The 17,558-nt window shown below is 36.1% G+C and overlaps 1 protein-coding gene across 7 annotated transcripts in view; it reads left to right on the top strand.

Moving 5' to 3' along the window:
* The window catches only part of RBMS1 (RNA binding motif single stranded interacting protein 1), a 241,279-nt gene that overhangs the window by 220,941 nt on the left and 2,780 nt on the right, over nucleotides 1–17,558 (top strand). For 2 of the 7 annotated variants that reach the window (XM_049773354.1, XM_049773356.1), the window contains exons 7-13: nucleotides 7,934–8,040; nucleotides 9,277–9,326; nucleotides 9,448–9,541; nucleotides 11,903–11,950; nucleotides 12,810–12,860; nucleotides 16,263–16,373; nucleotides 17,147–17,227. In XM_049773354.1, coding sequence (XP_049629311.1) covers nucleotides 7,934–8,040; nucleotides 9,277–9,326; nucleotides 9,448–9,541; nucleotides 11,903–11,950; nucleotides 12,810–12,860; nucleotides 16,263–16,373; nucleotides 17,147–17,227 — 542 coding nt within the window. Of the gene's footprint in view, nucleotides 1–7,933; nucleotides 8,050–9,276; nucleotides 9,327–9,447; nucleotides 9,542–11,902; nucleotides 11,951–12,809; nucleotides 12,861–16,262; nucleotides 16,374–17,146; nucleotides 17,228–17,558 lie in introns of all 7 variants that reach the window. The other 5 variants (XM_049773352.1, XM_049773353.1, XM_049773358.1 and 2 more) reach the window with 3 other exon arrangements.

Here is a 17,558-nt window from a genome sequence, read left to right as displayed (position 1 = left end):
AGTAAAAAGACTGGAGATTTTTCAAAGGTTTTTATTACCTATTTTATTCTTTGAATGCTTATCTTAAGCATTATTTCTCTGTAAAAATAAAAAAAAGAGAATTCTAGAACAAAAGAAATATTTGAATGACAGTCAGTTTTCCTAGTACCTTTAAGAAAATATGTTCATACAGTAGGGATCTGGCTTTATCTCCCTCACCCAGTTTGTACAATTGAGCAGGTCTAAATGTATCTACTGTTGCCCTCTGAGGACAGCACATTTAAGAGCAATGAGGGGCACGAAAGGCAAAACAGCCCTGGCTGGCCAGTGGGGTAAGCACTGCCTTGTATATCCAACAGTTAACTTTCTGCCAAGAAAGCAGAATCTAGTTTTTAAAATCTCACAAGAGACCATAGCTAGAAAAGTGCCCATATTTTAGCAAAAGATTCTCTAAGCCCTATGTCCAGTTTATGAGGAACTTGTCTCCAACAGTTAAGATCACCATCAGTCACACTCAGCCTTCAGCAGACACCTCTGATCTGTTCTACAATTGTTTCCTCGTAGGGAGAAACAATTACTGATGGAATGTAACTTAGGTGGAAGATATACTGGTGTTACTATGAAATTGTTTTATAGAACACATTTGCCAGTAACTTCAACCTTTATTTCAGTTTGCACTTACCTATATTCTTTGGGAAGCCAAAGCAGCAGCTCTTGAGATCACAGAGAATCAAATCCCATAGAAAATTAGCCAATCTATCTCCTGAGAATTTGTGTTGATAACTCAAAGAGAAGGAACGATGGTTCAGAAATTTGAGATCTCACCATTATGTCATAATAACTAATATTCATGAGCTACACTAAACACTGTTGATGTAAATTGTAGCCATTCTTTAAAAACTATTACTATTCTGATTTCCCAGAAAAAGAAACCAGTAATACTAATAATTTGCCCCCATTACACTAGCTAGCCCATTTCCAACCCAGGCACACTAATCCTAATCAGCTTCCTATCACCAGTAGAGTGTTTGTCAGTGGGGTTAAAGAGAAAAATTAGATACAAATACAGTAGCTCAAAAGTATAACAAACCATGATCCACTTTCAAAAGGAACTTTATATAGTCATTTTAAACATTTCATCAAGAAGGTAAATCATGATGTAAACTGATGAAAAGCACCTAACAATGCAGATACAAAAAACAAACATACTCTTAGAAAATTGTCAGATATATTGGAGCCATATATTACAGCACTTGAGGCACTTACCTTGCCTTGCATGTAGCCAACCCAATATGCCAGATGTGGCCAAAGAAATTTTTAAAGGAGGAAGGGAGAATAAGAAGAGTAAATATACACTATTGGCATTTATGTTGTAGTGAGGAAGAATATTGAGTTTGTGTTTTCTGTCCAACCTGACTTTGAAATGTTTTCATTCCTAATTTTATGGATAGGGAAAGCCAAGTAGGAGGATGACATACACTATGTGAATTAGAAAGGGAACTGGATGGATGAAGAAAAGCAGGAACCTGTAGGCAGAAGCTATAGCTCTCCTTGTGTTTGAGTAGGATAGCCAGATTGGTTGAAGGCTCAAATGGAAAACAATGTTGTGCAAACCGAGAGGGGGGAGGGTAGGGAGAGGGGGAGGGAGGGAGGGAGGGAGGGAGAGAGAGAGAGAGAGAGAGAGAGAGAGAGAGAGAGAGAAGAGAGAGGAGAGAGAGGAGAGAGGGGGGGGAGAGAGAGACTTTTTTTGAATCTGTTTAAATTAAAAAAAAAAAAAGAGTTCCTGATAGTTCCTCGTGTGTTCTTTGTTAATTGTGGAACTTGGAAAGTAACTGACAGTACCATAAAGAAAGCTAATTAGAGTTGCTGACTGAGCTAATTTTCCAAATCAAAGCAAAGGCGCTATATCTTACAGATTGTTCATTGGAATTAAAAAATATTGCATAACTAGGAAAATGGGTAGAGGGGGGTGAAATAGCTATTTCTCCAGCTGTTATTGCTATCAGCTTTTGACAGGAAAAGTATGAGAAAGACATTCCAAACATAGTGAAGAAAAGGTCCACACTGTTTCACACCAATAGCATTCCCAAATCCTCTGAACTACAAATGGGAGTAGGGAGGAAGAATGCCCAGAGCTTAAAGCTAAGTCAATGCTGCTCAATCAAAGCAGGTGTTCTGGGAGTTATTTAGTGTATGCATCATGGAAAGATGTTTGAGCATCAGAAGTAGGCCAAGAAACTACTTGGTAGAGATGTGCTGTGACTCAGGGGAAGAAGGAAAAAGTGCATATCATCAAAATGTTTTGTGTTATTTGAACATGAAGTTCAATGGAGAATAGTTTCAATATGTGTTCAGCCTCTAGGAGGGATTGTAGGGGACCAGAAAGATAGTAAAAGGTTAATGGATCTTGCTTTGCATGAGGCTTATCTGGTCTTTCCCTGACACAGCACATGGTCCCCTGAATACAGAACCAAGAATAAGCCCCAAACTACCAGATGTGGTCCAAACACCCTCTCCCACATCTAAGGAGGAATTGTGGATGCCAGAGTCAGGTATTTATTGAAGATTAATTCAAAACCCACTTGAAGAGCTTACTGTTGAAATTTTTGTTAAATTCTTTAAGGTGACTTTGCTGTTACCTTAGATGGCTCTTCAAAGGCACCTAAAAATATCAAATCAATGTTTGCATTTGTGCACTGCTGAAGGTGACCCTCCATTAGTCAAATGGAGATAAATGTTCTGATTGGCTCTGAGAAGCAAAAGTACTTTTTCTATCTTGAATAATAAGATAATCTGAGTCATCTCACAAGATAACTGTGGCCCACCCTTCACAAGTTCAAAAGATCATAATTAGCACAGGGAAAATTCAGCCTAAAGTATTCTGCCTTTTTGACAAAATAAGTTTATAGTGCTATCATAATGTTTGCCATTTTTAATATAGATTAAATTATTAATCATTTACTAGAACTCTTTATAATGATTATCTGACTCAAAGATATAAAAACAAAGGTTGATCATCTAAATAACTGATCATATAGAAATTATGAGTTGACAGTTACTTGCATATGCTGAAACCTATGGATGCTATCATATTGTTAAGTCATAAAAGTTTGGAGTATATCTGTCCTCAGTATTTTCCATCTAAAAAACAAAACAAAACAATTCACACATACCAGTAGGTCTATTTTTTGGAACAAACCAATACAGTATAGGATCTCCCAGTCTTAAACTTTGGAGGATGTATGTTAGACCAAAGTACAAAGTAGAGACAATTCTCTACTTGTCTGTGATACAGAATCTTCTAGACAGATAAGAATTTCTCTTTTCGTAGCAAACTTATATACACTTAAAAATGTGTGTTTTGGGGCCAGGAAATAATATAGAGATTAGGGAGTAAGCTCAGGACTCATACTCAGGTCAAATATATGTTAAGCTTGCTCCCTATTTTCTTTACTATTTCTTGACCCTGGCACACTTAGTTTAAAGTATGCATAAGTTGGCTACAAAATGAGAAATTTTTATCTGACTAAAAGATTCTGTAGTAATTCTTATCAACCAGGCCATCAATTCGGTGGGAGAGTCCCAGGATGAAATGCTGCTTGTGCCCTGCAGTTAGAGGGGTACCCAGGTCACCCCAGCAGTCCTAGCGGCTTCCATGGTTACACTCAACAATTTTTATTTATTTATTTATTTATTTATTTATTTGGTTTTTGGGTTACACTTGGTGGCGCTAGAAGTTACTTCTGGCTCTGTGCTCAGAAATCACTTCTGGCAGGCACAGGAGACCATATGGGATGCCGGGATTTGAAACACTATCTGTTCTGAATCAGCTGTGTGGTGCAAGGCAGATGCCCTACCACTGTGCTCTCTCTCCAGCCCAATACCCAACAATTCTTATGGGTAGTACTAAGCAGAGCTTAGGGGACCATGTAATGCCCAGAATCATTCCCATCAGTCTTTTGAACCCTATTTTCCTGTCCCGAGAGACCTTAATTTTATTGATTTATTATATAGTATCTCAAAAGTAAAGAATTTCAAGGATATATTCAACTTTATTTCACTATAAGAATATGATTCACAAAATCTCTCATACCATTTTACTATCAAAATGAATATTTCAGGAGCCAGAGCAATGGTGCAGTGGTAGTGTGTTTCCTTGCATGCAGCTGACCCAGGATAGACTGTGGTTCAATTCCCCAGTGTCCCATATAGTCTCCTGAGCCAGGAGCGATTTCTGAGACCAGAGTCAGGAGTAACCCCTGAGCGTCACCAGGTGTGGCCCAAAAACCAAAAAAAAAAAAAAAAAAGAAGAACATTTCATTAAGTCATATTTTCTATTTCCCTCCAGGAAATATTTTGGTTTTTATCATATTTGAATGTTTTTCACCAGTTCATTTGCTAGTTACTTCTACTACATATGGCTAAAATCATCCAGTAATTGTGCTTCACTTTTTCATTTCACTAAAAATAAAATAATCACCTCTGATGTTATCCGTTTTTGTCCCAAAAGGCATTATTTTATTTTATTTTTTAATGATAGTATATATCATATATATGTACCCATATATATGGAATACATTTACATGGACATGTACTGATGGACATTTAGGCTGATATCATATTTTGACTATTAGGAATATATTTTGGCTACATGAGTACTGCTAAATATAGGGGTGTCCATAGCTTTTCAGATTAGTGTTTCATATCCTTTGCTAGATGTAGTATTGCAAAACATTTTCACTTTAATTTTTTAATAAATTCTATACACTTTTCTATAAAGATTGTGCCAATTTACAGTCATACCAATAGTGTACCAGTTTATTTTTCTCCACATCCTTGCCAGCATGTGTTCTTTCAAATCTTTTAGATCCTAGCATATCTTGACCAATAAAGGGATATCTCATTGTGATTCTCACTTTCTTAACAATCCTGTCATCCTAAATAAGTGAGCTTGAGATTTGTTTCATGTTCAGATGGACCCATCTGTATACCATCAAAGATAATAGCGTAAAATGCAGTGAGAATTTTATATTGCTTCACATGAATACTGGAGTACTTCTGTTTCCTTCACCAACTGTCTTAAAAATGTTTCATTTCTGGTGGTAAAAATTCTTTAAGAAATTTTCCTAAGATATGGCACACCTGCCAGTAAAACTAGCTACTTACCTTTTTTGCATTTAGAAGGAGAAAATATTTTAATGACAGCACAAAATCATTATCTAGTCAATATCAATCATTCTTGATTCAGCTCCATCCTGTTACGCTTGTTCCATTTTGGAATGATATGTTTGCAAACATGTCATCACTTAGTGTTTACCTCATCGTTTTACATTTGCAAGCTGACTCTTTTGTTGCCTGCAATTGCTTTTATCTCCAACGCAGTTTGCAGAGTGTTGGTCTATAACCAACCCTCCCAGGAAATACTGCATATCCCAGTCAGTAGTACACTCTGCTGCAATGGGGGAGGGGAGCATGTGAGAGTGCAGGAGAGGGGTGTTTTCTGTGTTCACTTAAAAACACAGATTTCAGGGTAGGTAATTTTTATTTTTACTGAGTGATTTTTTTTTTCTGTTGAACTGATAGGCCATATAGGTTTGGGACCCCTTTAGAATCAGTGAATCAAAGTGATTTGAAGCACCTGAGCACAGAGGCATTGGCCTTTCACAAATACCCAACAGGAGCAATCACCAGACTATAATTTCACTTCTCATTCCACGCCTGCCAACATAGGCAGCTAATAAAAAAAAATATCATTTTGGAACAAGTCCAACCTGTCACCCTTTTCCTCTGGAAGAAATGATCTAATAGAGGAATATGGTCTACTGCATTATATGCTGTGCTAAATAATCTCTTAAAGAATGTTAAATTTGGGGGCCGGAGAGGTAACGAAGGCCATAAGGCGTCTGCCTTGTGTGCGCTAGCCTAGGATGGACCGTGGTTCGTTCCCCCAGCGTTCCATATGGTCCCCCAAGCCAGGAGTGATTTCAGAGCACATAGCCAGGAGTAACCCCTGAGAATCACCGGGTATGGCCCAAAACCCAAAAAAAAGAATGTTAAATTTTCACCTAGGCACAGAGCTTCATCATGCCACCTCCAAGTGCCAGCACCACAGGAACTCTTGCTGTAAGAAATTACTGAGAGACAACTTAAAATCTCAGCAGTCTTAGAAGGAAACATTGGCTATATTAAGGGTCTTTCTAGATCTGTGGAGAGTGGAATCTTGCCCTGAAGCTGTGAATTCTGGATAGGGCACAAAATATGCTTGACTCTTGGTGGAGGGTTGGCCCTTAGTCCAGTTCTAGACTTTTTCCAGTCTTCACCCATACTTTCAGGGCCCAATGGGGAAAAAAAAGTTACACAATTTTCTCACCTTACTCTTTGTTTACTTTTCCAAGTCAAATACTTTTACTTTTTAAAAGATAGTATGTTCATCTGCATTGTAGGCTTTGGTCTGGGTCCCTCTATGAAAATAGCCAAGCTTTCAGTGGAAGCTCCTTATTCAGAAAATCTGGTGGGGGAAAGGAGGAGTGTCAAGGAAACAAAGATAATATTTGGAATGGCAGAACTTGCTGGTATTCTCACCAGGTGTTTAATATTTTTGCTTTTATCTTTATGACCACAGTGATTGAGTAGTGAGCTCACAATCTAGTACATCCTTCTGGAATGGTTCACACCAGCGAGAGGGCATTAGAGCACCTAACAGCAGCCTCAACAACTCATTGAGAAGGAATTATGGTCGTGTTTTGTTTTTTTGGCAGAGCAGTGTTGAAAGGCACTATTGCTTACACCCTGTTATTAGTGGGTGGGTAATGGTGATATAAAATAAGAGATGAATTAGGATAATAAGAGACAAAGAAGAAAGGAGTAAATTTTCCAACAAGTAATATTTTTCTCTTCATGGTTATTTAACTTTGATACAGAACTTGAAAGTAATAATCATGGCTCTAAAGTAGACAAAGGACAGAATGTGAGAACCAGACAGGAAGGTGTGATTGCCTTTGTTACTGTAACTAGAAAAAACATACAAAAATATACACAACTTTTTGAACTACTCTGCTAATTCCATTATAAAATAAGCCAAGAAAAGAAGTCACAGGTGGCTTGCTATGCCATAAGCTTTTTTTTAACTAATGGCTCTGCATTCCTGAAAGCAATCTCCATGCTTTTTTGCTGTTGTAAGGTTGTTTCTTGGCTTATTCTTGGGATCATTTTGTTATTTGGATATATGGTAAAGCAAGTGGGATGATTAAAGGTATAAAAAGACTTTTAATACAGGGTGGACAGGATTTTCTGCCTTCTCACAACCCCTATCTTCATTGCTGTATTCACAAATAAGTGAGGCTTGTTTCTTTTCATTCATTGATTCAACCGATATGTAACAAGCAGCTAAAACATTTTAGGCACTTTGATACCCGGAGACAGTAGTGAGCATGGTGAAGTATGTAGAGCTTGTACTTGGACGCAGTAAAGCTTGTACTCCAGATCTGGAAGGAGACACAAAATACATCACCACACATGCAGATCATCAACAAATATTGTAACTAAAAGACTGCAGGAATAGTATTAAGAGGAATTTCTAGAAGAATGTTTCTCTAAAGAATTATAATGGGAAGATATGGGAGTATCTTTAAATTAGGGGAGAAGGCAGCACAGTCCTTTTTTACATTTTAAGATGTGTAACAATGGAATTGAAGGGGTCCAGATTTAAAAGAAGTATAGAATTGAATCAGAAGATTCCTTTGCTTCTTTAGAAGATCTCTTCAAAGTTTTATTTCACTCTGGTTTGAGATGGCTACTAATATATTTCCATACTGTACTTTTTACTGGTCCATCATTCTTTTTTCATTTCAATCCTTATGCCATTGACCCTTGCTCCTATGAAGAAAAGTAATTACAGTCTATCATCTGGACATTCATATATTGCTTTTATTTTTGTTTCTGCTTGTTTATTCAGCTCCTACAGAGCCGTTATTGTGTAAGTTTGCGGATGGAGGACAGAAGAAAAGACAGAACCCAAATAAATATATCCCTAATGGAAGACCATGGCACAGAGAAGGAGAGGTGAGACTTGTAAGTCCTTTCTTGGAACTTCAGTGTGGATGTGTGATCGTGACAATATTCGTTATATAAGTGGCATCTGGATCAGCCCCAAGACTTTCAGAAGAGGTGCACAGATTCACCTGCAGGCTTACACGTATTCCAAATAACATCTAAGTTATTTCCAGTGCATACAGTATTTATTTATAAATAAATCTATAAATTTATACAGGATTTATTATAACTGATCAGATAAAGAAAGTAGCTAAGTTTCTGAGTTCACTATTATATAAATATACTATATATTTGTATATACATATATAAATAAATATATAATAATACATATACTACTAGTATATACTATATATACACTTTACTATAAAAGTAAAGGGGAATTTTTTAATTGCTATAAAGACTGCATTAGTAGTATCTTTTAATGTCAAGATTTCTTAAGGGGATTTAAGTTTTTAATTATTCACACTGTCATCCTAATATTAAAATAAGTAGTAGAGAGAGCTAAAGAAAATTGTGCAGGAGATAAGACTCTTGCATTGCATGAAATAGGGTGGGGTTCTATTCCCCAGACTCCAGATGGTCCCCAGAGTATAGCTGGGAACCAAAATAGTAAAACAAAATGGTAGGTTTGTCATTGAGATAAGTTTTTTCTCTACATAGTTATTTTTGAGCAGTGTTCTTTTTAAAATGGTTGTATAAAAATGGGGACTGCCATTTCCCCATATTCATTTTCAGTGAATCGGATAGTTTTTATTATTTTGGTGGGAATCTCTAAGACAGGAGCCAGTCCTAGCAATCATGGCCAACCCTTTGGTGCCAGAAAGCAAACCTAGGTCAAGTGCATACACTCTACCTAACCACTGTAATCTTTCCTTGGATTTTTTTCAAAGTAATTTACTAGCTTAGAGCTGTCTAGGGAAGTGTTATTTAGTAGATTTATTCTAGAATCTGCATGGTGGCACTGGTAACCACTAGCCACATGTGGATATTTGAGCACTTGAAATGTAGCTAAAGGCTAGAAATTTCCATTTATTTTAAAATATCTGCATATGACATAATGGGTACCATATGGAAATGCAAAGCTAGAGCTTAGATCTCTTATTGTGTTTATAATTATGTTTAACAAAAGCTCCCTTTTTCAACCCAATACTCCTAAGCTATCACTTTTATGTTGCCATGACTCCTAAGAAATGGAATTTTTAAATCATGCTTTTGCAATTTAGATTTTCCTTTCTTTTCCTATAGGCTGGAATGACACTTACATATGATCCAACCACAGCTGCTATACAGAATGGGTATGTCATTAAAATAAATAAGGTTTGAAGGAAAATGTGAAGGTAGAAAATATCAGATGCTTGTTCTGTGAATTATTCTATTTAAAGGATTATTTAATAAAGGCTTTTGTGTTTGTTCTAGATTTTATCCTTCACCATACAGTATTGCTACAAACAGAATGATCACTCAAACTTCTATTACACCCTATATTGCATCTCCTGTATCTGCCTACCAGGTTTGTACCATTAGGGTTCATCAAGATTATGACAACTTATTGATCATAAATCAGTATGACATCTTTCTGTCTGAAAATTTTGAATGTTTATAATGAAATTAAAGTTCAATGTTGAGCAGCTTACATACCTAATTTAATAATCTTTTTATTTTATTAAATATATAAGTGAGTGTAAAGCAAGGAGAAATGGTTGTATGCTATTGATCCTTTAAATAATAGCCCATTAAAACTGGGATGAACTCTGACACTTTTTCCACAATGTACTCTGCATTGGACACCATGTTTTCTTGCTGTTGAAACTTAAAGAGAATTGTCATTAGCTAAAATGTGTAGGCTATTTCTTTGCCATTGTTGATTGGTCACCAGGTACTAACAAAAGAGCAAGTAAATATATTAATAAATAAAAATCTGTACTTTATGTAGCATTAAATGAGCGATAAAGTGAGATTTGAGACTGCGCTCCTACCCCAAAATAGAAGTACTCTTGGTTAGATTGCAGGGAGACTTTGCTTTAAAATACTGAACTTAGAACCAAGATCTCACTAAGTACCTTGATATATTGTTGATTTGGTTTTACTGCAGAATTAGTTCCTTTTCTCATGTGAACATCGTGGTGTCCATGCATTTCTTCTCCCATGTATGTTAATGTGCCTCTAGCAGGATTTCTGGGGAGACTGACAAGATTATTGAAATAAAATTAGATTAGACATGTGGGAATATAATTCTCTTTATATTGATTGTTGAGATTGTATGTTACTAAACTTTGTATATTCTTGTTTTTAAAACAATTGATTTAGATGTGGTAGCCCTGATTTGGGAATTAGGGGACTAAAATATCTGTTATTTTACTTCTGTAAGCCTCAGTTTCCTCATCTTTAAAATGGGAGTAATAATAGTTTTTATCTGAGAGGCTTTTTATAAAAGCTAGATGTCGACTTGTTAACTGTGGTTAGTTTTTTTTAATATATACAGTAGTATCTGGGTGACAAATATATGCATTAAAATGTTCATGATAGATTGGTCAATATGAGCAATATCATAAAGGAAATTCTTATCTATAAAATGTAGTTTTGAATAACAAAGAAAAGTGATTAAATGCTCAAATGCACAAACTTTTAAGTTTCTTAGTAGCATTGCCATCATCCCTAAGCTTCTAGAATCTTTTTTCCTCCTTTTCCAGATTGTCACTTGTTCTATTTCCTCCCTCTGTATTGTTACATGACTTATGCTGGTGCTTCAGTTGGCTGGGCATAGTAAGCCTTTTAATTATTTTGAACTTCTCTATTTCCCCTGCCTGTTTGAGACTGAGATCTGTCTAATGCATTTCCCCAAATTAACATTTCTGTATTTGATAGTGAAAGGTAATCACCTTTCTTAACTACCTAAACCTGGAAATCTTACCATTCATTTACATCTAAAAATAGGATATAAGCTTATTCTCAGGCAAATGAAAGATTGTGCATATTAATTTGACTGTGCTGCTATAGATATTACAACTATGAATGCATCTCCCCACCATCTCTTTTCTTCCTCTTTAACTATAAAAGCATTAAGTATTTTGGACAAATATTTCATAGAATTAAAGATAGAAAAGGCCTTAGGAAACATAAAAGACAATTTTTTTTGTAATAGGTTAGTATACCTAATTGAAAACATTATGTTGCTAAAACCTTATTTCTTATCCTGGTCATTCTGTATATTACTAAAACACATGTGGAATTGTATTCCATTGCTACACATAGTGCATTAACCTTCAATAAATCTATGATTGTAATTTCTTGTGATCCCAGTAGGGTCAGCAGTGAGATATAAGTGGTCTGTGATTCCCTTCTATTTGCAAAATGTTTTTATCTTTGCACTTAGTTGGTAGGCAAAAAATCTTTTATTTCTTTGATTCTTCAGAAGAGTCCATGACCCAGAAGAGGGTAAGGAGCCTACTGCTAAATAATTCATAGTACATAGATTATTATTTCCATTTTATATTAGAGAAACTTGAGGAGTGAAAATTGACATCCGTGGATTGCTGCTTTAAAAATAAATTTGGAATAGACAGCATACCCCCTAACCCTGTTTCATAAACTTTACAGTGATTAAGACTGCTACAAAGTATACTGGAAAATGGGGGTATCTGACCCAGTTTAGAGTCTGTAGGGAGTGGCTCACCTCCCTCTGATTTATTCAGTGAAGGCCTTGCACTCCGGATGGAATTAGGCTTTCTCCACTATATCATCACATGCTTATACAATTGGATTTGAGAAATTGTATCTGCAAGAAACCACCAGTTCCCCACTGGGGAAAGGCTACAATCCAGATAACTGAAATGTTAACAAGGCAGAAGCACTTAACTTTGGTCTGCCTTAGGTGGCAAAGGAAACCAGAGAAAACAAGTATCGGGGCTCTACTATCAAGGTAAATCATAATACATTCTTCCCCCATGACTCTTCCCCATATCCTTTCTGTAGAACCTCTAAAGTTAATATACAGGAGGGTTTTGTTAAGAGTTAAGACTGAAAATTAACTACAATTACTTAATCTGCGGAAAGCTTGGGGCATCAAGATATGGACTAATATTTTTTTCCTCATTGGCAGACCACAAATGCTTTCTTTTCTGCCACATAACCTGACTCTCCTATGTCTATAATTTCTCAAGGCAGAGGGTCTTCAGTGTGGATAGATGCCCTTTTAACTGTATGTCTCAAGATCTAGTTTGTGAATTTTAATTTCTTAAGTCTAATTTTTAGATTTTCCTCATGAACCAGAAATTGTTGACCACCAGACACAATTTCTTCAACCTAATGTTCTGGGTATCAAGAAGGGATTGAATTTGGGTATGATCTCTAAAGAAGCACATATTTTAAGAATTAAATGTGCTAGAATTCTCACTCATCTGTCAGACCACCTAATTCTTATCTTGATCATAACACATTTCACTATTTGAGTCATTTGTGTTTCTTTCCCACATTTAAGCAATGAATTTCAAGGGTGGGGTCCATATCTTATTCTCCTTTTTCTCTCTCATGCCGAGACTCAGTTAAATACTTCTAGAATGGGCAAATGAGTCATGGTTTTATTAAATAATCATTTCATCCTATTCAGAGTGACCAGTTTACCAAGAATTCTAACAGCTTTAATCTTTTTTAATCATTGGTAGTATTGTTTCCTTATTTTCCTTCTGTAGATTTTAACATGATTAAAAGAGTTCTAAAAAAATATTTCACTAGTATTTTAGTGAAAATCACTGTTTCTTTCCAAACCTTCCTGTTTTCAGGTGCAAAGCCCTTCCTGGATGCAACCTCAACCATATATTCTACAGCACCCTGTAAGTTTTCATCTCAGTAATTTTTATAGTTTGCAAGTAAGCTATGTATGGGCGGTTAAGTTCATTCTCGGAGTTAAAACTATTTGCAAAAAAAATGGTGTATGATTTGAAAAATTCTAAGCATGAATATCAGGATGTAAAAATTCATTGTGAATCTTCAACTCACCATTGTCTTCAATCAAGTTGATAGTTAATAAGTTAAATTTACAATCTGTAAAAATTTAAAGTATTTGAGCAAGCAACCATTTACTTCCTCATAGCAGTTCGATAGGAGTTCATTCTCTTAAATGACTTAGATTTTTAGCTGTGCTTGGATGAAACAACATTTTTTTTTTTCTGTCTAGGGCACACATCTAGTTTTTAAAACTGAGATTGAGATTTTCATCTTTACTATTCTATCTGGAAATTATAAATGCTAAAGTAATAGTGCCTTCTTTAGTAAATAACAAATGTGATTTCCTTAGTAACTTGAATATTTGTTATTCATGTAGTATATTACTTTTTTAGGTACATATACATTACTTGTAATTTAAGGCATTTTTGCAAAGAAAAATTCTATCCAGTTTATTGATTTAAGACAGGAGTTTAAATGTTGAAAACCGAAGATAAAGAAAAAATGTAGGATGCTCAACATATGCTTTTACCACAATTGGTCTGAAGCATTGTAGTAACTAGTACAGAATTGAGATACTAAGAAGCAGTACAGTTCACAGTATTTAGGAATTTATTTAGCTGCTTAGAAAAAAGTATATTGCTGTTGACCTTAAAATGAGACAAAATTTCTGTCAATACATCTTCAAATGAGGACACTGTGCCTTAGCATGCCAACCAAGATAGACTCAAAGTGCTGGGGTGCATGCCTAGCATGCACAAAGCCCTGAGCTTGATTCCCAGCACTGATGAAGCCCCACTCCTGCCCACTGAAACAACCTAATGTTTAGGCCCACAGCTCAGGGTCTGCTGAGACAGGTCCTCAAGCACACTGGAGTAGCACTACTCTGGCAAAAAAAAAAAAACAAAAACAAATAAATAATATATATAGGTGATGCTATATGAGACACATTCTTTGATTGCTGTATATCTGTCATCTGTCTGATACATATGTCTATAGCTATATAAACTGCTTGCCTAAGGCTAAATCTATGTCCATAGTACTTTGTACTATTTTATTAGTCTATCCATTTTTACTTAGGGAATTCTTAACCAGTAACCCTACACTCATAAATCAGAAAGAGAACAGGAAAACTTCTTCAATCTGCTCTGTTTCTTTTTTTTGTTTTGTTTTTTGGGCCACACCCGTTTGATGCTCAGGGGTTACTCCTGGCTAAGCGCTCAGAAATTGCCCCTGGCTTGGGGGGACTATATGGGATGCCGGGGGATCCAACCGTGGTCCTTCCTTGGCTAGCGCTTGCAAGGCAGACACCTTACCTCTAGCGCCACCTCACTGGCCCCTGCTCTGAGTTTCAAAGTCATTTCTATGTTACCACATACAAGTTGATAGTGCATCTTACAAGAAAATTTTTCTTTTAAAAGTTTTTTAATGTAAGGGCCAGAGATTATACAGGAGTTAAAGCACTTGCCTTGCATGTAGCCAGCCAGGTTCAATCTCTTCCATCTTCATATAGTCCCCCCAGCACCACCAAAATTGATCCCTGAACAATGCTGGATTTGACCCAAAAACCAAAAGCTAGTTTTAAGTTTTTAATGTATGTTAACAATGAATCTATCTCATAGCATTTACCTTTTCTTTCATAACTTTTTAGACAAAGCCCACACAGATCTCAGTTTAACCTCTTTGAAGATACATTGGTAGTATTTACAGATGGTTCCTAGGAATTCATTCCCTCTCCCCATTAAGATTTAAATGAACCTGTACATCTGTTTATGCTCTCAATTTTCTTATACAATTATCAATAGTAACAGTGTGTTTTATGAGTATGTCGAGTACAATGATACAGAAACTGTACATCAATATTTATAGTATCAGAATAATTACACTCTCAAATGATGGCAAATGCCAGAGGAATGATATATTATGAAAATACCATGTAAAAGAAATTAGAAAAAGTGCAAAAAATCTAGAAGTGATTCAGGTTTTACAAGCATTAAGTCATAATAATTACAGCTGTGTTATTCATAAAAGATGTTAAGATAAAAGCAGAAGCCCAAAAAGTGCCATTGTTACAACTATCTTAAGACTTACTGAGGTCGTAGTCTGAGCAGTAAGATCTGGTGGAGGAGAAGAGCAGTGTATCAGAGGATGGGGTGATTTTCTTAATTTCTCTTTTAATATTTGAGCTACATATAATATTTAATGGTCAGATTTTATTCAAATAAAATAAAGAATCTGAAATTTTGATTATTAATCTTATCTGGTTTACTTCCCTCCTTTAATACCAAAATGTAGTTGTTTGTTTTTGTTTTTGTTTTTGTTTTTTTGGTGTTTGGGTCACACCTGGTGGTTGCTCAGGGGTTACTCCTGGCTGTCTGCTCAGAAATAGCTCCTGGAAGGCACGGGGGACCATATGGGACACCGGGATTCGAACCAACCACCATTGGTCCTGGATCGGCTGCTTGCAAGGCAAATGCCGCTGTACTATCTCTCCAGGCCCAAAATGTAGTTTTAAATTCTGAAAAAATGCTAGGTGAATGACAAATGACATCCTGATCCTTATCTTTGTATTTTTTTTTCAACCAAAAAAAACAAGTCTTATTGTTCATCATAGTATCTTGTTTTGTGGATGCATATAACATGAACTTTTGTTTTACAGATATTTAAGAAAGCATTTTGTGGGGACAGAGATAGTACAGGGGTTGAGGCTTGTCTTGGATCAGGCTGATCCAGTTTGATCCTTGACACCATATATGGTCCTCCAAGCACAACAAAGACTGACCCCTAAGCACCAACATTTGAGGCAAAAACCAAAGCATTCTGTGAGATTAGAGAAATCGCTCAATATGCTAGAGCACTTGCTTTGTACTCAGGAAGCCTTGCTTTGATCTCTGGTAACACATGATCCCCTGAGCACTGCCAGGTGAGTCTTAAACCAACAGCAAAGCAATTTGTAACACTTTGCAGGCAAAGAGAGTTTGCATTTCCTGTTACAGCTCTCCCTGCAAGACTAACTCATGTTTTGCCTTTGAAAGTAAAAGTAGAAGTATTTTACACAGAAATTTCTATGAAAGAAGTACCATGATAATAATATTCCCTCGTGCTCTTCTAAAATCTCTCATAGAAAGCAGCCTATAAAACTGTTCATGATACTAATTTACAAGTTGAGAAAAGGTCAATTATGCTTTATATCCCTCAACTAAAAGCATTGTTTGGGCAAAAAGTGATTATGAAATCTCACCTTCCTCCCTTAGTTTGTCTTAATGTTACCCTTGCCTTCACCTCCCCAGAGTGCTGTGTTAACTCCCTCAATGGAGCATACCATGTCACTACAGCCTGCATCTATGATCAGCCCTCTGGCCCAGCAGATGAGTCATCTGTCACTAGGCAGCACCGGAACAGTAGGTGGCAAATTAATGTCATGTCTCAGTAAACAGGACGCTGAATATGTGTAGCCTGTATCTCCCTATCAAATTACAGACTCAATGATGTCAAAAATTAGTCTGATACCCTCCAAACCCACATTGTAAATAAATACTAAGGTATTTCTTGATTAACTGAAAGTCTACTCGATGGATATCTCACCTTTGTGGCCACACGTGTTCACAATGTTCACCATTCATCGGCACTGTCAAGTCTGGTTTTATAAATCCAAAAGTGAATGTAATAAGTATCAGCAAAGGGGGATATTTCCTTACATATTTATTTTCTGTGGCTGCATAGAATTAGGATAAGTAGTGTGTTACTCTCTTACATTGCAAACCAGCGGCAGTTTCTCATAAAAACTCACATCTAATACATCCAGTGATGCTGCACAGAAAGCTCTTCTGCCTTTGGCAAAAGATGACTATCACATTCAGAAAACAGGGTTCTTTTTCTTTTCTGCAGTCACCTGTTAAAAATATAATGTCATTCATCCTTTCAGTCTCCACTGATGGAAACAAGTCTATGCTACTTTAAGTGGCTGCTAGAAAACAGTCTGTTCTTTTGGTTTAACAAATGTAACAAGTAAGAATCATTCATTTCTTTTTTTATATACGGTTCTGTTCACCATTTAAACTTTCAGTAACTTGTTTATATTTCTGCTTTGAGACCTCCAAATATTTTATATCCCAAGTTCTCATAATTTTGCATGGTTTGTCATTGCCCATCCTAACCTAGTTCTCTTTTTCAGTACATGCCTGCAACATCAGCTATGCAAGGAGCCTATTTGCCACAGTACACACACATGCAGACAACAGCAGTTCCCGTGGAGGTTAGTGTAAATCCTCAAGTGACTTTTCTAGCAATGAGTAATTTCAGGTCTGGGTAAAGTCCTTTGAATACAAAGAGAAATTAGTTGAATTTCAAGTATTTGCATAAAGAATTTAGTTAAGTGGGAGTATGTCATATCTAGAATTACTTTCAGCTCTAAAATAGAAATCTTCCACATCCAAATTAATACAGTGACATCCAAGCTACATCCCCAAGAATCTTGGAAAGATTTTCTAAGATATAGCATGCTTAAAAAGAAAAAGATGCAGCATGCTTCATACACCACACTTTATTTTTTTTTAAATAATACAGACGTTTTAATAAAACTGAAG

Source organism: Suncus etruscus, chromosome 5 (assembly GCF_024139225.1).
Source record: "Suncus etruscus isolate mSunEtr1 chromosome 5, mSunEtr1.pri.cur, whole genome shotgun sequence".
Lineage (NCBI taxonomy): Eukaryota > Metazoa > Chordata > Mammalia > Eulipotyphla > Soricidae > Suncus > Suncus etruscus.
Note: the sequence above shows the minus strand (reverse complement) of the source record. Positions and strands in the feature narration are given on the sequence as shown.